An 18,767-nucleotide genomic window follows, 5' to 3' on the forward strand; every position below is an offset into this window, starting at 1 on the left:
TAACATTGTGTCAAATAGTAAATAAAGTACATCGATTAGATGTTCTACTGTCAAAAATAGCCCATACAAGGTGTGAAGTAGGGTGTTAAGCAAATGAATGATAAATCCGTAAAGAACGTGAAGGTTAAACGAACATACTTGGATGAGCGGACTGGGCATTCTACTCTATAGGGAAAATATGATCACAGGACGCGAGATAGGAATTGTTATGAAGACCAATTATCGTTACACGCAGACAGCAAGTTCACTCGGGAGACTCGAGGCAGCTGTGGAGGACGGATCAGTATCTCGAGGCGTCAAATGACTGTTGACTTTGCTAGGGTAGGACCAGAAGGAAACGGCAATGATGACGTACCAACCTATAAGAATATTGAGCACGACAGCCTACGGGCGGCACTGAACCTCTCATAGATCAAGATGACACCATCTAGCCAGTTTGATTTCCCGTCCGTAACCACGAGACTCATGGTTTTCACTGCATGAGAAAATGATCAGAGAGTGCGGAGCATACCTGAAACGTAGAGAACCTAGTAGACGTCTGCTTAGCTACAGTTGGACTGATGAATTGGAACAACACTCACCAGACTCAAACGGGTCGAATAGTAAAGCCAGTGACCTGCCTATGATCCATCCAAGGGTGATCATGAGCCTTATCCAAGAACTTCAGTTGGTATTGGCAGCAACATGTTGAACACGACGAGCACTTACGGAATAACCAAGAGAGTGGTTTGCTTAAGCCGACATGAGTACCGTCATACAAGAATCAGCGAAGGAGACTTACTATAGAAGACCCGACAGCAATGCTCACGCTCAGATTCAGCTGGTCCTTCACAGAAGTATTGACTGCAGTAACGCATTCTGCATAGCTAGCGTGTCAAAGTACTCCGAAAATCAGGAGCACCATGTACATACCTGCGATAGAGAGCAAAAAGATACATGCACATCTCGGGGTTTAAACAACTGTGCATTGCCACACAGCTACATGTATCGATGCCAGAATTGGTTATTCTAAGCGAGCCGAGGTACGAGGCAGCGTAGAATTTAGTCTATGTGTTAGTAAGCGATGTGGCGCAGCGCTCTTGCTCCCGCCGTCCACATCAGCGGTACCGCTTCGACTCGGCTTGCAGTATGCTCACGCCGCAAAGCCTCGTTTTTGTTTGCGGTCGTTGTCATGGACCGGCTTCGCTAGGCTACCAACTGCCGCTACACCGGTGAGCTCTGAGGGCTCTGATCCTTGTGTGCATCCGCATACAATGAAGACAAGCCCGGCGGGGAAGCTGGCCATGGGTAGAGAGCTACTAAATGCTCTCATACACTACTCATGCAGGAAGTTTGCGGCCGCAAACTCTCGTTGGGTATATCAACCAGGCTGCCACCAGGGACAGCAGAGATACCTAATAAAGGGAAGGATGTGGATGCACGCAGCAATCATGCAGCCCACAGTAGCAACCACGCATTTGCAGTACCCATCCTTCCCATGTTTGGCAACACGTCCAAACCTTTGGCCAATCACGCGCCACGGCCACCATGTGCCCTTTTTATTTTCTTACCTCATTACTCGGCAATCACATGCCATGATCGCTTGCATGATCCCGCCCGCCGCACCCTTAACAAATCACAGCTGAACTTACCAGCTCCTAAACTCTGGGTATTCAAGCTTCGCTGAACGCGTCGCTGGCTCCTAATACTTGGGAGTCACAGCTCACCTTGCTACCCAGTTCGGGTGCATGTTTCGGGCCGAAAAAACCTTTACTAACCTTCGGCCGCACTGGTCACAAGTGCGCGCCGCCTTACTTCCCGCGTGACACTTAGCGCCGACACGCATAGACCATTTTTGTTCATTCACCGCTTTTGTTTACTTAGTTATGGAGCTGGCCAAACAAAAGGGTCCCGCCTATTACGTACTTCGTCGGGGTGAGAATATACCCCCAGAATGGCACTGGACTGCGCAAAGTGATATATGGTATGCGGTTCGTTTGACGCCGTGTCTGACACCCCTTCTGAGCTCACTGCACCGTCCGTACCGTGGCGGGTACGGTGTTTGCGCTTACGAGTGCGGTGTGGCTTCAGCGACCCGTGGGTTCACCCGTGCTCAATGTCAACCCTAATACCGGTATGACTATTTAATATTTATCACCAACTCATCATGATATGTTTATAATATTGTCTGTTACTTCGGACCATGCCAGCATGAGCTCAACATTAGTACTCGCATGCTCCACTCAGGGCTATAGTGACTTGGGCTATGGCCTTGGATGACATGTGGGCAGACATAGTGACCCATTGTTGCTTTATGGCTGCTGGAATGTGATGGCGGTTTCCACTGAGCATAGTAAGAATGGTGTCCAAACGATTGAGGAAGCTGCGCAATCCAGTGCCATTCTGGGGTATCTCGCCCGATGCAAAGCATCGTAATAGGCAGGACCTTTTTATCTGGCCAGCTCCCCAACTAACTTCAAAAGCGGTGAATGAACAAAAATGGATTCTGGCCTATCGATATGAAGGTAGCTGGAAGGTCCACGGGTGTTCCTCCGCTAGGTAAGCGCCTTTACTTTCGTAACTTGCACCAACGTCGGCGGTCTCAAAGAGGGTCTGTCCGGCATGTTGAAGATAAGTTTAACTCTCAATCATCATCAATGGCACTCTGCTAAAAAAACATCCAGCTACCAGCACCATTTGACAACTACAGAATTGGATTTCCAAGTTACACTGCAAGTCACTGCCATGTCCTTGGATTCGTTGCATAAACCGAAGCGAGGAACAACGACAAATCATCCTAGGGTCTGCAAACTACCAAATAAAGAATAAAGCGGCGAGAACGATCCCCGCGCACCCTCTAGCGTGTGACGAAGAAGAATCCAGAACGCCCAGCCACCAACCCTGCCAGTGCCACACCGTATCTTCCCGTATCGTGCTGGCCATCGCCCATTAAAGGCCTGTCGTTTGTCGTGCCAGGAGTTCGGACTCCCGGATTCCACCGCTGAGGAATTTATGCATGATCTTTGTGCCCCATCAGTCGAATAAACGAGGGTTTTCAAATTGAGTATTGCAAAGCAAGCAATTAATTCATTTTTCAAAAGACTCGCTAAATTTTGAAATACTAGACACTGCAATCACTCAGGAGGAGCATCCTAGACCGTGACCATCCGATGAATATTGTCATGAATATTGTCACGAGTGACAGCGCATACCACGGTCCGCGGAGAGGTGGAGGACCCGTGATTTAAACCGAGAACAAGGGAATATCATCATGTGGAGAGTATATTTATGTTGCACAATTCGGATTTACCAATGATCACGATGCGATTATAGCAGGAAAATTGACCTTCCTCGTGAATCTGAGCGTTTGCCAGCAAAGGCAACAGCAATACACCTGCTGGCAACTGCTGGCAAGCGCCGGTTTTCACTGCTATTAATTGCCGAATACATTGTATCCCCGGGCCATAGCAATAGATCTGCAAGAAGACGGCTCAAAGCGGTCTCTCAAGCTTTTTGATCACGATGGAAAATTTACACAGGCAACAGATTTGGATACCCCAGTATTCTTTAATTGGAGACCCAAATGGAGACGGCGACCCGCGAAGGCTGGGGCTCCCCAGGTTCAACGGTCTGGTGATGTCTAGATGTTCAACTCTCAAATGCGTAACTAAGCTCCGTAGAGCGCCCCACTGATGATCTTGCGGACGCGACTCGGAGGTGTTTTACTTCGCAGCAAGATACGTCATCATTGCAGCAACTGCCATTGAGTGCTAATCAACATTAATATTATTCAATCTTATTTTTCCATCTCCATGTTCACCACTAGGGTGCATTTGCGGAACAATGTACAGCGTATGAAGTAATGAGTGCATAGAAGTATGTGCGCCATCCATCGATGGATATTAAGCTTTTCCCTCATCGTCGAAGAGCTCGTGACTGCTCTTTTCGTTATCGGATCCGCGCTTGTTCCGGCCAAACGCAGTCAAGCCAATACGGTCCGCGATGGCGTTTTGGCGCTGTTGATCCGCAACAGCGAGACCGTCACGGTCTCCGAACACGTCGTCCATCTCTTCCAAAGTGAGGCCCTTGGTCTCGGGTACGAAGAACATGATAAAGAAGCCGCCGAGGAGGGCGAAGGTCTGTTCATTTTCGTGAGACATCGAAAGAAGTAAATGAACAAACAACTCACGCCGAAAAATACAAATGTCCCAAAGCCAATATGAGTCAGCATTGATGGCGTTACTTGACCGACAATGAAATTGTTCATCTGTTTGCCATGACGATCAGTGGACTTCCTCATAAATGTGCATAGAACGAACCCAATTGGCCGATGAAGCAATAGAGATACCCTTGCCACGTATACTCAACGGCCAAATCTCAGCAACGAGGATCCAGCTGCACGGACCCCAACTGTAACCAAAGGCGACGGAAAATACCCAAACGCAAATACAAGCCACCCAACCAGCGGTAGGGTGTCTGGTGAGATGCTTAGTTCAAGCGAGTTAATGAAATTTCAATGAGACGCACGATGACCAAGAATTGTGGTACAATGCGGTCAGTACCGCAACAATGAGATGGCATCTATTATGGAATGTTCAGAACGACAAGTTTCACACGCAAGAATATAATACTAACGCAGCCATGATGAAAGCACCAGAGATCAAGACTGGCTTACGGCCGACCTTGTCGATCCAAATAACGGCAGGGATAGTTGCGAGGAACATGCTAATTGGGCTGTGTCAGTAATGTAAGTGAAAGTATGTGGTGAGACATACACAACACCGACGACACCCGTAGCAAGGAGGCTAGTTGTGCTACCCGTCATGCCCAAGTCACTGAAAATGCTGGGTGCGTAGTACAAGATGGCGTTAACGCCAGTCCATTGCTGGAAGAACATGGTCCTGAAAATCCATTGGACTGAGTCCTATCGATGTAAAATAGCGACTCACATTGAGCCAACAGTGACACGGTACAAGAGAGCTGGCGAGTAACATAAGCGTTCATAATTGGTATCAGTGTGAGCGATTCGTACTGCGCGAGGTGACTAAGCTCATATAGGCATGAAGACCGAGCTTGAAATTCGATGAGAACGACCCATCTTGGAATTGAGGGAACTTCAAAGCATTCAATTCCTTTTCAAAGAGGTACTGGGCCTTGATTTCCCTGCAGAAGACCATGATCAGAAGGATCAAGGCAGAAATTATCTTTGACCCACAAGAACTCGATTTGAACGAGGTCAGAGTCCGGAGGAAGGCGGCGAGCCCTACTAAGAACGGCGACAGCCTCTTCATCACGGCCTTGGTTAACAAGCCATCTGGACACTATGAGTTTTGTGACATGTCATAAGCAGGAGTTGAGACATGCCTTGGAGAGAAAGGCATGAAAATTACACCAACGCCTAGAATGATAGCAGGAACAAGCTGCATGGCCAATGGAACTCGCCATGCAATTTCGCTCTGCCCGCTTCCGGTACCACCGATGTAGTTGGTACCATAGTCGATCCAGAAGGAGATCAAAATACCGAAGGTGATAGCAAATTGCTGCAGGGCAACCAAACTGCCGCGGACTTCAGGGGGAGAAAGTTCGGCGCTGGTAGAGGATCAGCCAAAACGTTAAAGGAAACTACTATGTCATACTTGTACAGAGGAACCGCCATACTGAGCGATCCGACACCAAGACCAGTGATGAAACGCCCTGAGATGAGATTCAGACACGAGCTTTAAACAGACTCTGAGAGTGTACCGCCATATATTGATGAGGGCTGGAATGCCGCGGTTTGGACGGCGACACCGACACAGAAAACACCGACAGCTGCATGGATGAATCAACTGCATCCTCTTCAAAAAGAAGCACACCAACCAAGCATGATGGTATATTTGCGGGAGATCTTGTCAGCCAAGTACCCCGTAGAGAGTACACCGACCCAAGCTCCGAGTTCCAGAATAGATACAAGCCAGCCCTTCGTTCCAGGATTGCTGACGGCGGACCCCATGCGCTGGTTGAATGAATACATGCTGAAACAGTTTGAGGATCGCGGATGCCAAATAAAAAGTGGCATGAGACTTCACCTCAAGACGCCGGAAAATACACCCTGGTTATAACCTGCACGGTGTCAGCACGAGCTTGATGGAAAACACAGTGATAGGGTCACACCATAGAGCAAACCACCCAGAGAAGCGAAGACTGCATTGGCGAAAATTCTGCGATTGTGCACAAGTCCAGCCTGCGCAATGTGGTGAGCAAGCAGCACTGGACGCAATTATTCGACGGAAACTACCCATCCTGACTGGCCCTGCAGTGCTTGACGATGTTTCGCAGCGTAAGGGCTTGCGCCTCCAGTGTGGCCTCCACCCATTGTTGTTGAGAAAAAGGATTGCTCACTCAACTCAATTACGGATGCAGCTCTCCTTTATACTGCTGGTCCATGACCATTATTGATTTCTCATGTCACGGGATAAGTTCGGGAAAAAATCTTGATGGAGCAAAGCCCGGCAAAGGATGGAAATGGAGGGAACTTGTCCGGGGTGTGGGGCGGTGCGGGGGATCCTGGCTGTCCACGCAACAAACCCGAGAGGTAGGGACCGGAACGAAATGAGTAATGCGTATAGATACGCTTCCGAGATTGCCCCGAAGCCGGTTATAGGTCCGCATGATAACACAAGATAGTATTGCTGTTAGCAACACCCTTATCCTTTTGTTAAGAGACCGCGATAGTAGGATAAACAAGGTGAAAAGGAGCGGAACTTTTGACAGATGCGTCGCAACTGTAGGTCCGCTAGTCGCGGAAACAGTCGGACCGTCCTTTTCATGACAATTGCCACCGCATCGACAGCGGTATCCAGAGAAGATTTAATGGTGACAAAGCCAACCGCGGGAGTAAACTCGGCCTTGTGTGCTAGTCATTGCAAGTTGCATTATGCTCCATTTGATAGTTGGTTATTTGAAGGCGAGTCTCGTATACCTGCTTAGCAACGGAGTTATATCAGATCGTCGAATTGGCCTCAGGGTGACACGTTGCGGCGTAATCATATATGATATTATCCGAGGGCAAATCGAGCTACAGTGTTCAGTTTCTTCAACGGTTACACTCCAAAAGGAAAATCTCGGTTTGATCGAGACACACCTCGATAGTGAGCACTCGGTCAGAAATACTCATTCTTGCCTTGATCGGGGAACGTTCCTACTCACGGCTGTCATCATGAATTCAGCGCGGACAAGCCAACATTTGTGATCTCTGCAATGTATATGACATGATGCCACTTGAGCTTCATTGATGGCTGGATAGAATGACATGTTTTTCGGTTCAGATTTCATGTGTGTAGATGAAAACGAACGTTCAGTGCTTGAGCCTAGTGGCGGTCCAAAGTGTGGCAGTGCATGAAAGATGCCGTGAGCGCAGCTACGTGTTTGTTGTGCGCTTTGAATCTAAAGCTCGTCCAGTTTGAAGTGTCTCACTCTCTGAGCTCTCACAATTTACCTGTTGAGTTCCCTATAAATCGTCATCCAGCATGTGGTCAGGGCAATCTGGTTATCCGACCAGTAACACTCAGAGTGGTACTGGCGGCGCCCCACCTCAGTAAGCACGTTGATAACATCTTCTAAAGAGACGCTGAATCCAATCCAATTTGTGATCGCATCTTGGATCGTCAGGTTCCCAAACCCGTATGTGAATGTATTGAATAGTTAGTTGAGCTGTTATGACGATTGTTCTAGTGCCAATTTTGCTCCTCCCAATCCCCCTGCATACAACCCATCGTTTCCTTCGCACGGTTCCCAGCTGGCACCCAGAGGGTAGGTAACCAGTCAAATATACTTTGGGTGTTTTACCTCAATATCGATATCATCACACCACAGTTTTGGACCACCACCACCAGTATCAAGAGATAACCATCCTGGACACCACCATAATAGTGGTTTTCCAGGTCGCTTTGCTGGACACTATGCCCCCCCTCAAGGTCCTCCCACTCATTATGCACCGCCCCCTGGCCCTCCATCCTCATCATACGGTGCACCCCCTGGGCCTCCTCCGGGTAGGCAAGGCCCTCCACAATTCCTGCCGCCCCCAGGTCCTCCTGGTAATTATCCACCGCCACCTGGACCCCCTCGTGACTATGGTGCACCCCAGTACGCTTTTTGTAAAATCTTCGCGTTGATAGATATATTAACATCCATCAGGATGAGCAGTGGTTACGCTTATGCTCCTCCAGGTGAGTTGTTCGATGTAACCTACAAAGTTATTTCACTTCATGATTTCTCAACAGGCGGACCCCCACAGAGGCCACCCAATCAACAGCAGTATTACGGCCCTCAAATGCAAGGGTCCAATCAGATGCAGCAATCCTTTTTCCAATATTCTCAGTGTAACGGCAAGAAGAAAGCTTTATGTGTATGCTGTGCGCGTGGATTGACACGTTCCCATCTAATAATCTCTTTGAAAATAGATTGGGATCAATTACATCGGCCAATCCGAACAATTGCGTGGTTGCATAAATGATGCAAACAATATCAAGCGTTTCTTGGCTAGTAAGTTTAGTCGCTACGGAATGCGCATAGTATATCATGAATCATTTCCAGCTCAGTTTGGGTATAAGGAGGAGGATATGGTCATACTCACTGACGATGCGAGAGACCCACGCCAACTTCCTACTCGGCAGAACATAGTGAGTAAGCTGCCTACAATGTTGTACTAGTGCTGAATGATGGGGGCCGATAGCTGCGCGCAATGGAGTGGCTCGTTCGTGATGCCCGTCCTAATGACTCGCTATTCTTCCATTGTATGCGCACATCTCACGGTCATCCATCTGATTGTTACTCACACCAAATAGATTCTGGCCACGGAGGACAGACGAAGGACCTTGATGGCGACGAAGAAGACGGATATGATGAAGGTGCCAATTACATGACACTCATCTCATAGAAACCATGTACTAATCGTTTACGGGATAGTCATTTACCCAGTTGATTTCAAAGAGAGTGGTCATATTGTTGATGATGTATGCTCCCGTTGTAGCCCTCCCTCGCTACTTTCTACTAATGACCACCCTTTAGATGATGCACGACATCATGGTGAAGTCGCTTCCCCCAGGTTGTCGTCTCACCGCTATATTTGATGTAAGTTCTTTTTCTAAGAACCTGAAATGATATTAATATACTAAAATTCTCGCAGTCTTGTCACTCCGGATCAGCTCTGGGTATGAATGGATCTGTTATCATTTTTCAGCACTCGTACTAATTCGAATTAAATTGATATTCAGATCTCCCATTCGTCGTGCGTTATCTTTATTTCGCACCTTCATCCTAGTCTTAATTTTGTGCATTAGTATTCCACAGAGGGCAAGATCAAAGAGCCAAATCTCGCCGCGGAGGCAGGCCAAAGTTTAATGTCTGCTGTGACTTCATACGCTCGCGGCGATATGAGCGGCGTATTCAGCTCTGTCAAGGGATTGATCAAGACTGCCAGCGGAGATAGACAGAAAGCCGAGATGATCTCTAGGACTACAAAGACAAGTCCTGCCGACTGCGTGCGTGAATTTTTGGTTACCTTATATCACACTCACCTTCTATTAGATTTCTTGGAGCGGCTGCAAGGATTCGCAGACCAGTGCGGATGCAGAAGAAGCCGGAAAAGCTACAGGCGCTATGAGCTATGTAAATTCCTTTATCCGCGCTTCTCACTCCGGTCTCTCATGCATCTTTCAAATGCAGGCTTTTATCAAGGCACTCAGTAAGTGATCTTGGAGTGTTATCATTAGCTCCTAATTCGACACGTTTTCCGCAGCCAACAACCCGCAACAAAGTTACCAGCAGCTGCTTAATTCCATCCGGTGAGTGTCTTATCTTTCAGGATCGATTGTTCGCTTCTGATGAACTTTGCGACAGTGATAATTTGAGGGCAAAGTACAGTCAGAAACCACAGGTTTGTCTATAGTTGCATTTGGTATTGCGCTTTTCTGACTATTTTGAAATAGCTGTCTAGTTCTCACCCGATGGTCAGTATCTTTCTCTACAAGCTCCTCAGTCTCTTATAACCTGCCATACAGGACACAAACCTACTTTTCATAGCCTAGATAATAAATGTTTGTATTATGTATGTTTACTGAATGTGGAATACAAGATTATCCTGTCCAGTCAAGTTGCATATTGCGCGTTGCTGTAAGAAACGATCAAGATACTGGTGTTGCATAATAGTACTAGTGCAGGGGCCTGAAATGCGAAGATAAGATATGCAACAAAACAACGTTTAAGGGGACGAGGAACGTTGATAGTCTCGTTCCCGACGTCCAAAGACGCGAGCATTGCCAAAATTCCAATTTCCGTAAGGATCTGATACCGAGATTACTTCGGTGACAGATATGCCGCGATATGCGATGAGGATGGCGAATGATCAATGGCACTTGACACTGATTATCCGGGCTTCTCCTTCGAGGTCAAACTTGATTCGAGAATCGGTTGTACTGGACAGGGGGTCGTACGTATGATTGTTTCCAGCCCCTGACAACGAAGGCTCTACATGAAACTGATTGGTTGCTTGGGATGGGAAGTCGATAGTGTGATCCCCTGAAGCCCCTGAATGGAATGATCTTGTATCAAGCACTAGCGCTGAAAGTCTTCGGCCGTAAAACTGTGCAAGGACGATCAGTGCATTTCAATTTTACACGGAAGTCGACATACGCAGCCGGTATCTAAGCCGATGGACCACCTCTTGACATCCAGACCACGACCTGCCGCGTGGCCGTACACGACAGTCGACGGATAACAAGGGAGATCATGATCAGCGAGTTGACTCTCCTGGTAGCCTGAGAGATGTGTATTGGAACCAAGCTTAGTATTGGAATCGTGGAAACCAGAGCATTTGTTCATGATTTCATTCCAAAGGTCAGAGAACGGGGTCCCTTTCTTGCTGCTGCGCGTGGGCTTACCCTTTTTGCGCACGCTCCTTATATTTTGGACGACCCATGGATCTTGGTTCTGTGGAATATCTGAGAGTAATGCGAGCTCCTGTGCCTTCCGTATAGCAGTGATGTCATGCTTGCGCTCTATCGATGGCCAGTGCGATAATGGTTGTCTAGGATGCGTGAGTGTCCGGGTTGGGTCAGCTGCAAGTAAACCTGCATGAACGAAGAACACGTGGCCTGCTGGCGCGTAAAGAACGAGAGGGAGAGATCGCAAGTAATTGTACTGTGAGACGGACATCGCTCGTGCAACCTGGTAGTGATCTCCTAAAGGCTTCCAACCCTCGGGGACCTTTTTCCCCCACTTATGTTTCTTTATCAACGATGGCCACGAGTGAAATGCAGACATGTTGTCCTTCTCGAGCGGGTCTTCATACTTAGGCCACTGATCATCAACTTCTACCAGCCAATCTCTGCCCCCCGGCTGAGAAACAATCCAATCCATCCAGGCGCGCCATTCAAGGACTTGCTGATCATTGTTTCCGCGAACGCCCAGAATCTTGTTGCTTTCCATAAACGATAGGACTGCCAACGAGTCTTCCACAGGTCCCTTTGTCATGAGGTCACCAAGGTGTATTAAAATATCCTTCTGTGTGTCATAGGATATTCGATTTAGCAGAGTGCTGGGAAAACGTAAGCGTCGAGCATAGTGCGGATTTTTATGAGAGCGTACGTCAGAGATTCATTCATGCCATGTAAGTCGCCTATCACTATTATCTTCATATCTTTGTCATCTGCCTTCCATTGAGAATCGTATTCAATTGATGAAGAAAAAGTCGAGAACTCACTAGTCGGAAATTGTTCATCAGATAGCGTATGTGAGAAATTGTCGTAATGACTGAAGTCAGGGAATTCTGCAGGTCTAGGTGAACTTATCTATAGAACGAGGCTGGATTCGCTTACTGGGGGAGCTCGTCCAGAAACTGACCGTATCTCGTGGGCCGCCTGCAACTGTCCAGATGATGAGGATAACGAGAACTATGCCCAATAGGCAACCATAGTTGTCATTGTGCCTGGCCATGGTGCCGACTTGGGTGCTTGAAGGAGATGGTATAATTAAAAGTTGTCTGTTATCTTACATAATATTAACAGCAGTCTACGTTATAATAATCCCAATCTGCGACAGAACGTAATAATGCCAGCTGGTATACGACCTTCGCATCAATCCCATTAATGTTGGCTACGCTTCGAGTTTCGACACTTTAGCTTTGAAGCTTGACAACGCTAAATATCCAATCACATCGTAACCAAGGTTGTGATGCAATCACCACCCGTATCTGCTAACTTGAAGTTAGGTTCTGAAATCATTTAGAAAACTGGTCTTTTGACACGGTTCTGCGAGATTCTCACAAAAGCTCGGTTAGAGCGCGTTCATTGGTTTCTTTCAATATATCATATGTCGCCATGCATGATAGGTCCTTCTTGAACGTCTTTTCCCCAGGCGGAGAACCTCGGGGAGGAAGATGATGTAGGTAGCCTTGTCAAATAGACTCCGAGCGGGGGATGTCATTACGTTTAAATGTGTAACACATGGGGATAGATGTGGTACTTTAGCGGGATTCGTGGTACTCGGCAATCACTTCGAGGAAAAGGACTGGTAAGCGAGGCCAACCTGACTAGTCATGACTTCTGTCACGGAACACGTCGAGGTATGTATGGAATTGATTCCGTCCTCAAAAAACTATTTCATGCTTCGTGAAGATACGTGCGTAATTAACAAATTGGTCTTCTGCATCATCGACAACGTCGTGTTGCGGTGGAATTGTAAAGTGCGAAATTATAAATCTATTCTGCATCATGTTATTAAGTACAATCCAAACGTTGCGAAAGTTATATGACTCACCTTCGTTAAGGAAGAAGCTGAATGAAGAATTGGTATGATAATTATGCACATGATACACTAACAATGCGCGCTTGTCCATTGTCTCCAAAAACGATATCTTGTGATGAAGGGGCTTCTGTATGTATATTGTCTCCGAGTTGGTGTGTAGCAGAAGAGAATGAGTTTCCATTGAGGACTATAGCTGATAACTGACGGCCGTACGACTGCACACGATATTAGTCAAATCATAAGCGCAGGATGTTTGTCTCGCTCACACAACCAGTATCCAGACCAATCGACCACCGTTTGATATCTAACCCACGACCTGCAGCATGTCCGTAGATGACAGTAAACGGATAACATGGAAGCGAGGTTGGCTGGTATGCTTCACCTGCATCCGTACCCGAATTTCCAGAACACTTCGACATTGTATCGTTCCACAATTGAGACCAGGGAGTCCCCCTTTTGGGACTGGGAGACGCGATTCCTGTATCCGTAACACTTTTGATGTTCGTTAGGGTCCATGGATCTTTGTTCTCGGGAATCTCTGTAAGGACTGCAAGCTCCTGAAGATTACGCAGCTTTGCAACATCATGGTGGTCATCTATGGTAGGCCAATGGGAAAGAGGTTGTCTAGGGTCGGAAGCCTTAAGCTTTGGGTGGGAAGATAACAGACCGGCGTGGACAAAAACCATGTGGCCATTTGGAGAACGAAGCACCAAGGGCAACGAACTTAGATATTCAAAGTGTTCAGGAGACATAGCACGAGCGACCCTGTAATGTTTGCCCAATGGATGCCAGCCAGTAGGCACCATCTTCTTCCAACTTGCGTATTTGCTCGTCTCGACCCATTTTTCAAGCTCTGTTCTCTGGAGTCGCTTGTCTCCGTCGAGATTGGGCCATCGCTTGTCCATGATGGAAAGCCATTCCTGACCTCCCGGAAGAGATAGTATCCAGTTCATCCAAGCCCGCCATTCGATCACTTTTTGGTCATTGTTTCCTCTGACGCCCAAGAGTCTTTTGGATGACATGAACGACAATACGTCGATGGAGTCGTGGATAGTCGCCCTTGTCTCCAGGTCTCCAACGTGAATCAGCGAATCTCTTTCCGAGTCGTACTGTATCTCGTCAAGTAAATCCCTGTCACAATCACACGATGATGGTGAGTCGGTCAACGAATAGACAGCAAAAACTCACGTCAACGAGCTATTCATCCCATGTATGTCTCCGATTGCGATTATGCGTTTGTCTTGGTCGTCTGACCACAAATATAAGTCTTTTGAACTTGATACCATGAAGCAATTAAAGACCTATTGGGAGCACACTATCGGGAATGCTCTTTATAAAATTTCCATTATAGTGGCCAAAGTCCGGGAAGTCTTTGATGGAAGTGAGTCTACGGTACAGACTGCGGTTAAATCAGGTCAGGGACCTACCAATCTTTTGATTGAAAGTGCGATTTTTTTTGATCTCTTGAAGGACTCCGGTAACAAACACAAAAGTCAAAAAGAAGACGAGAACGCCGAACGAAAAACAAGTCCTGAGGCCGTCCCCTGAACTTATGGCCATCTTTTCAAATCATGGACGTTAGTTTGTTTGTAGTAGCAACCGTGAGAGCTTTTGAATTCAATTGCGGGGTTGACCGACTACATAAAACTTCGAGGAAAGCTTATTCAACTTCTCGCATCAATATACACACCCTCCATAGCGTTTCTTCTATCCACTTCGTCAAAGTACTTGTTGTCAGTAGCGCTTGACCCGATCCACTTCCACGCGTTAAGCTTCACAAATTCTTCAAATGTCCACAGCTGTGCCCGGAGTTCTGAAGAGGGAAAGCACCATACGTAGGTATTTACCTCTACAGGGTCCGCCAATTCAAGGATCGGAGGAGGTGTCGTGGGCACCAGAGACTTCACCTCAATCGGTGGTATGTCCCTTATGTTGACCAACGGTCCTAGTGGGTATACAGGCACCAACTCTCTTGTATATTGCTGCGAGGGAAGGTTGATATTGATTTGTGTCAACAGTTATAGAAGTGACTTGCAGAACTCACGTCGCCTTCAAAGACATCAAGGAGTTTGACATCTTCGTCCGATAGACCAGTCACCAAAGAACCTCGTACCGATTTCTCATCCGGATTGAGGTCATGATCAAACATCACTCGACTTTGCGAGTACGGCAGGATACCAGGATAATCCTCATTCTTTCTGCATGTTATGTCAAGATACTAGTGAGAGGAAACGCTGTCATTCACCTTGACCTGGTGTCTAGTGTAGTCCTGGAACGGGACTGTGTCAGGGCGATGGTCGGTACTGAAGATTTCCTGGCAGACTAACCGGCAAGAGAGCAGGGCACATTTGAAGTTGACTGCCGTCGTTTCCAATGACTCGTTTCAATATTTCTGGATGCATCAACGTGCCATAGAAAAATGCGGATGTCATTCTCTGAGGTATATTGAAAGGTCACGCTTAAAGACAGAGGTTTGATCTGAAAGATCAGTCAATAAGGACGGGATCGAGGAATGGGTCGACTGCCTGCAGGGTTCAACTGATAAGTGAGAAGCATCTGTTGGACAGTTTTGTCATGTGGCCAGAGCTGCTGATAAGATACTCAAGATATACTTTGGGAGATAGAAGCCATGGTCAGGCGCCGCCGCCCATGGGTTATTATGTACGGTCACATCACTCATCTAGAAGACACTTACCGTGGTCGACATGCAAACCAAGCAAGTTGTTGAGAACGGCCAACGAGTCAACTTTGCTCGGTGTGATGAATTGTCGAACGTGCCAGGTGTAATTTTGATCAGATCCATTCTGTGAATTTGTTGATGTTATGCAACTTTGCTCCGCCTTCTTTGTCCAACTACGCATACATCCTAGAGAAAGAAGCGTGTGCCACAAGCCAGGCTCGAGCCTACGGTCTACGTGCGGGACTAGTCTGTCCGAGTCTAATTCTGTTACTAGGAATCTGAACTATACTCCCAATTGCAGGCTTGCTCGAGGGGATTCCACCGCTAGCAACACTAACACCGTTACCGTCGAACATGGAAACATCTACATCTTCGTCTACAGGAGTTATCTTCGAGCCTGGCAAGAAGAAAAGAACGCCAACGAATCCCAACAATATTTTCAAGCCTAGCTCGGACTCGACGACAGCTCGCAATCTCTGTGGTATCGAATGGCAGGCCGAACACAAGACGGGTACTATTGCCGAGTTCGCCGCGCACTGGAACAGCCTTACGGCCAAACAGAAGGAGTCCTATGCCTCTCGCTCCAAGCTTGTCGATGCTGCAAGTTCTCGTTTGCCGTCGTGTCGAGTGTCCTGCTCATCTCAGTTGTGCAGGCCAAGGCAAACGTAGTTGAATTCATAGCCAACTTGAATGGCCTCAGCACATAACTCACCTGCGTCGGCTTGCCGCTTCACTATTGCTTGCCCGTCTCCTCTCGCAAGTTTGCTGTTGCTTTCGTTTTCTCGTTCTTCCAACTTGGTCCCAACTGCTTAGTTATCGTGACACTGCTGCACTTTCTGCCTGTTACTCGATTGTATGTTATATGCTAAACACCGTTGTGCAAGCTTCTGCATTGTGCTGTTCGATTATTTTGTTACTGCTGCTCTGTATGCTACGCAATTCAATCACGTTCTTAGCATGAGCCCGCGTGATCCCCGATAAACGTGACGGTCTGCCATAGGTCACATCGGGTTTTCGGTGCCTAGCATTTGACTTTATCCGCTCGTTTCCAGGTCTCACGTCGAGTCACCTAAAGTCACCCGTAGACCGTTTTAAGCCTCACAGCTTGACCACGACATTGGTAGGCTTCAAGTGTGCCCACTTGCTAAACATGAAGACCCCATTGTCCTCCGAGTTAGCCCCTAGCACGACTACTGACCCTGTGGAGCTATACAATGGGGCTCCTCCTTCATTTGGGCACGCAATGCATAAGCTCTTTGAGTTTGACCCGTCTTATGTCAACCTCAACCACGGTGAGTTCTACCGGAATGATAATTCAAACTTTATACCGTACCTTGATTCATAGCTGACGCGCCGAAGGTTCATACGGTTCATTGCCCATGCCAGTTAGAGTTGCATGCGATAAACTTTCCGCTCGCATCGAAGCCAACCCAGACAGATTCTTGCGCATAGAGTGCATTCACCACTGGAATGAGGCTCGTGCTCGAGTGGCCAAGTTGATAGGCGCAGAGACCGACGAGTGTGTCTTGGTAAATAACACGTCACACGGCGTAAATACGGTTCTCCGCAATTTCGACTGGAACGAAGGGGATATCATTATCGGGAGTAGGTCAAGAATGGCTGTATTGAAGTTCTCCCACTCATGTTACCCTTTCCACCCACAAATCAGCTACCACGACTTATGGTGCTGTGTCCCGAGCGATTAGGTATCTTGGAGATTCCCCACCACACCCACAAGTGTCCACATTCGATCTTAAGTTCCCTATCTCACATGCGGAGATACTGGAGAATTGGCGAAAACATGTCCGCCAAGTGACCTCGGAAGGGGGCGATCTCAAACAGACTCGCAAGGTTGTCGCTGTGATAGACGCCATCGTATCTAATCCTGGTGTGCGTCTTCCTTGGAAAGAAATGGTGGCTATTTGCAAGGATGCGGGTGTTTGGTCGGTAGTCGATGCTGCACATGCTATTGGCCAGGAAGTAGATATCAACTTGTCGGAGGCAAAGCCTGATTTTTGGATATCGGTTAGTCTGTCTCCACCTCACGACATACTGTTCTCGACCAATTGAGCCCAACAGAATTGTCACAAATGGCTCTTTGCAAAGAGAGGCTGCGCAGTCCTTTATGTTCCCAGACGGTATGTTCTAATCTTGCTCAACTATCGATGTCTAATGAGGCGTACTAGCAATCATCATGTTGTCAAATCTCCTATACCCACTCCACACAATTATCACTCACCTCAAGATGAGCACTATGATGGCCCACAAGATTTTGTGAGGCTTTTTGAATGTTAGTTCTCTCGAATAAACTCACTTCGAACGCTGATGTCCCGTTGATTGCTAGGGACAGGAACCATGGATTATGTTCCATCCCTGAGTATAAATGCAGGTTGGTGTGAAGTCGTCATTAGCATCATTGTTTTGATTGCAATTAGCCTTGGACTTTAGACAGTGGCTTGGCGGAGAGCACAAGATAAACGGATACACTCACAATCTCGCGATCGCCGGCGGAAAGCATTTAGCAACTCTTTTGGGAACCAGCGTAATGGACCCTGAGGGTGGCCTAACTTTGAACATGGTGCGTAAATGCATTGTTCTGCTTCTTTTCCGCACTTCATGTTCCCTGCGAGTCAGGTCAACGTGGAACTGCCCATTCCTGGCGACATCAAATATTCGGATGAAATTAATTCTCTGCTGCTAAATACATTGTTGGTTGAGCGGAACACGTATGCCGCTCATTACTACCACAATGGGAAATGGTGGACAAGGTGTAGCGCGCAGGTGTGGAACGAGGTGAGAATCTGTTCATAAAGATAGGATGATCTTCTTGGTTCTTACCGATGAAATCAGATTTCGGATTTCGAAGTGCTTGCCGATGCCTTAAAGGATGCGTGTCAGAAAGTTGTGAAGTTTGCGAAGAAATAAATAGTTGCTTTATGTAGGAAATATTCCCCACAAAAAGGGATCGAACAAATATGATAGACTCAAGTAGTACTGGCAGGAGCACTTGCCAGTGCATGCCAAGACCACGGTTGAAGTATACATGCTCGCTGACTAATCTATGGGAAAAAGATGACCTGAACCCCGCTTGAATCAAGTGATGACCCTTCATGACTTTAATGGTTCCAGCGTGGTAAGGCCTAGGTATTGTTGTTCTCTCATGTTAGCACGCATCATATATAAAGCGAATATGGCGTGGTGGGAGACAACGAGATGTCGATTACCAGTTCGACATTGTGGTTCGTCCAAACACGTGACCGTCACAAACGCGTCTCATATTCATGGCTTTGTCCACTCCGCACGCGTTGCACACTCCTATATTGCA

At 47.3% G+C, this 18,767-nt stretch overlaps 7 protein-coding genes across 7 annotated transcripts; 2 read left to right on the forward strand and 5 right to left on the reverse strand.

The window, feature by feature from the left end:
• Positions 1-133: 133 nt before the first annotated feature.
• On the reverse strand, positions 134-1,144 carry EDB93DRAFT_1143480 (uncharacterized protein). The gene is made up of 6 exons (XM_041449399.1): positions 833-1,144; positions 792-809; positions 582-661; positions 389-475; positions 318-359; positions 134-266 (listed from the first exon to the last, which is right to left on the reverse strand). The coding sequence occupies exons 1-6, from the start codon at positions 862-864 to the stop codon at positions 226-228; spliced, it is 300 nt and encodes a 99-aa protein (XP_041308142.1). The 5' UTR covers positions 865-1,144; the 3' UTR covers positions 134-225.
• Positions 1,145-3,881: 2,737 nt separating this feature from the next.
• Positions 3,882-6,334, reverse strand: EDB93DRAFT_1240410 (general substrate transporter; the record flags this gene model as incomplete). The annotated part of the gene is made up of 16 exons (XM_041451750.1): positions 3,882-4,118; positions 4,169-4,246; positions 4,299-4,455; positions 4,507-4,560; positions 4,615-4,713; positions 4,755-4,880; positions 4,929-4,959; positions 5,012-5,142; positions 5,195-5,293; positions 5,344-5,568; positions 5,616-5,673; positions 5,722-5,790; positions 5,839-5,993; positions 6,048-6,081; positions 6,133-6,202; positions 6,257-6,334. 16 exons carry the CDS (start codon positions 6,332-6,334, stop codon positions 3,882-3,884), a joined length of 1,701 nt encoding a protein of 566 aa, XP_041308143.1.
• A 1,046-nt stretch (positions 6,335-7,380) lies between these two features.
• Positions 7,381-10,120, forward strand: EDB93DRAFT_1143497 (metacaspase-1). Its single transcript, XM_041449400.1, has 21 exons — positions 7,381-7,555; positions 7,630-7,641; positions 7,693-7,770; positions 7,834-8,103; positions 8,155-8,186; positions 8,241-8,365; positions 8,421-8,502; positions 8,554-8,639; positions 8,693-8,753; positions 8,805-8,867; positions 8,926-8,972; positions 9,028-9,090; positions 9,146-9,170; positions 9,234-9,247; positions 9,300-9,500; positions 9,547-9,627; positions 9,685-9,703; positions 9,758-9,803; positions 9,859-9,895; positions 9,948-9,968; positions 10,020-10,120. Exons 1-21 carry the CDS (start codon positions 7,488-7,490, stop codon positions 10,044-10,046), a joined length of 1,458 nt encoding a protein of 485 aa, XP_041308144.1. The 5' UTR covers positions 7,381-7,487; the 3' UTR covers positions 10,047-10,120.
• A 1-nt stretch (position 10,121) lies between these two features.
• Positions 10,122-12,029, reverse strand: EDB93DRAFT_1337062 (Metallo-dependent phosphatase-like protein). The gene is made up of 5 exons (XM_041455351.1): positions 11,835-12,029; positions 11,720-11,785; positions 11,605-11,665; positions 10,651-11,554; positions 10,122-10,600 (listed from the first exon to the last, which is right to left on the reverse strand). The coding sequence occupies exons 1-5, from the start codon at positions 11,950-11,952 to the stop codon at positions 10,364-10,366; spliced, it is 1,386 nt and encodes a 461-aa protein (XP_041308145.1). The 5' UTR covers positions 11,953-12,029; the 3' UTR covers positions 10,122-10,363.
• A 664-nt stretch (positions 12,030-12,693) lies between these two features.
• Positions 12,694-14,560, reverse strand: EDB93DRAFT_359919 (Metallo-dependent phosphatase-like protein). Its single transcript, XM_041456183.1, has 8 exons — positions 14,190-14,560; positions 14,064-14,132; positions 13,951-14,011; positions 13,430-13,893; positions 13,145-13,357; positions 13,029-13,078; positions 12,775-12,977; positions 12,694-12,716 (listed from the first exon to the last, which is right to left on the reverse strand). The coding sequence occupies exons 1-7, from the start codon at positions 14,320-14,322 to the stop codon at positions 12,816-12,818; spliced, it is 1,152 nt and encodes a 383-aa protein (XP_041308146.1). The 5' UTR covers positions 14,323-14,560; the 3' UTR covers positions 12,694-12,716; positions 12,775-12,815.
• On the reverse strand, positions 14,345-15,617 carry EDB93DRAFT_1143515 (uncharacterized protein). The gene is made up of 4 exons (XM_041449401.1): positions 15,090-15,617; positions 15,008-15,031; positions 14,807-14,956; positions 14,345-14,744 (listed from the first exon to the last, which is right to left on the reverse strand). Exons 1-4 carry the CDS (start codon positions 15,192-15,194, stop codon positions 14,427-14,429), a joined length of 597 nt encoding a protein of 198 aa, XP_041308147.1. The 5' UTR covers positions 15,195-15,617; the 3' UTR covers positions 14,345-14,426.
• An 843-nt stretch (positions 15,618-16,460) lies between these two features.
• On the forward strand, positions 16,461-18,555 carry EDB93DRAFT_1143521 (pyridoxal phosphate-dependent transferase). Its single transcript, XM_041449402.1, has 9 exons — positions 16,461-16,734; positions 16,802-17,047; positions 17,112-17,467; positions 17,522-17,580; positions 17,629-17,732; positions 17,787-17,831; positions 17,878-18,020; positions 18,077-18,235; positions 18,293-18,555. Exons 1-9 carry the CDS (start codon positions 16,593-16,595, stop codon positions 18,365-18,367), a joined length of 1,329 nt encoding a protein of 442 aa, XP_041308148.1. The 5' UTR covers positions 16,461-16,592; the 3' UTR covers positions 18,368-18,555.
• The last annotated feature ends 212 nt before the right edge of the window (positions 18,556-18,767 follow it).

Source organism: Suillus bovinus (genome assembly GCF_016758785.1).
Source record: "Suillus bovinus strain UH-Sbo-P2 chromosome Unknown EDB93scaffold_24, whole genome shotgun sequence".
Lineage (NCBI taxonomy): Eukaryota > Fungi > Basidiomycota > Agaricomycetes > Boletales > Suillaceae > Suillus > Suillus bovinus.

Excerpts from the sequence above, each read along its gene's own strand:
- EDB93DRAFT_359919 (XM_041456183.1), bottom strand. The coding sequence starts at position 14,322 with ATGGCCATAAGTTCAGGGGACGGCCTCAGGACTTGTTTTTCGTTCGGC. Across the intron at positions 14,133-14,189 it reads CACTTTCAATCAAAAGATTG|ACTTCCCGGACTTTGGCCAC; the intron begins GTAGGTCCCTGA and ends CTTCCATCAAAG. Across the intron at positions 13,894-13,950 it reads GGGATGAATAGCTCGTTGAC|GGATTTACTTGACGAGATAC; the intron begins GTGAGTTTTTGC and ends TGATTGTGACAG.
- EDB93DRAFT_1143497 (XM_041449400.1), top strand. The coding sequence starts at position 7,488 with ATGTGGTCAGGGCAATCTGGTTATCCGACCAGTAACACTCAGAGTGGT. Across the intron at positions 7,771-7,833 it reads TCCCAGCTGGCACCCAGAGG|TTTTGGACCACCACCACCAG; the intron begins GTAGGTAACCAG and ends ATCACACCACAG. Across the intron at positions 8,104-8,154 it reads CGTGACTATGGTGCACCCCA|GATGAGCAGTGGTTACGCTT; the intron begins GTACGCTTTTTG and ends AACATCCATCAG.
- EDB93DRAFT_1337062 (XM_041455351.1), bottom strand. The coding sequence starts at position 11,952 with ATGGCCAGGCACAATGACAACTATGGTTGCCTATTGGGCATAGTTCTC. Across the intron at positions 11,786-11,834 it reads TTTCTGGACGAGCTCCCCCA|AATTCCCTGACTTCAGTCAT; the intron begins GTAAGCGAATCC and ends CTAGACCTGCAG. Across the intron at positions 11,666-11,719 it reads TGATGAACAATTTCCGACTA|ATGACAAAGATATGAAGATA; the intron begins GTGAGTTCTCGA and ends AATGGAAGGCAG.
- EDB93DRAFT_1143480 (XM_041449399.1), bottom strand. The coding sequence starts at position 864 with ATGCAGAATGCGTTACTGCAGTCAATACTTCT. Across the intron at positions 360-388 it reads TGAGAGGTTCAGTGCCGCCC|GTTGGTACGTCATCATTGCC; the intron begins GTAGGCTGTCGT and ends ATATTCTTATAG. Across the intron at positions 267-317 it reads TTCCTTCTGGTCCTACCCTA|CTGCCTCGAGTCTCCCGAGT; the intron begins GCAAAGTCAACA and ends CGTCCTCCACAG.
- EDB93DRAFT_1143515 (XM_041449401.1), bottom strand. The coding sequence starts at position 15,194 with ATGACATCCGCATTTTTCTATGGCACGTTGATGCATCCAGAAATATTG. Across the intron at positions 14,957-15,007 it reads ACACTAGACACCAGGTCAAG|AATGAGGATTATCCTGGTAT; the intron begins GTGAATGACAGC and ends ACATGCAGAAAG. Across the intron at positions 14,745-14,806 it reads TTGATGTCTTTGAAGGCGAC|CAATATACAAGAGAGTTGGT; the intron begins GTGAGTTCTGCA and ends CTTCCCTCGCAG.
- EDB93DRAFT_1143521 (XM_041449402.1), top strand. The coding sequence starts at position 16,593 with ATGAAGACCCCATTGTCCTCCGAGTTAGCCCCTAGCACGACTACTGAC. Across the intron at positions 17,733-17,786 it reads TTTTGTGAGGCTTTTTGAAT|GGACAGGAACCATGGATTAT; the intron begins GTTAGTTCTCTC and ends GTTGATTGCTAG. Across the intron at positions 18,236-18,292 it reads GCGCGCAGGTGTGGAACGAG|ATTTCGGATTTCGAAGTGCT; the intron begins GTGAGAATCTGT and ends CGATGAAATCAG.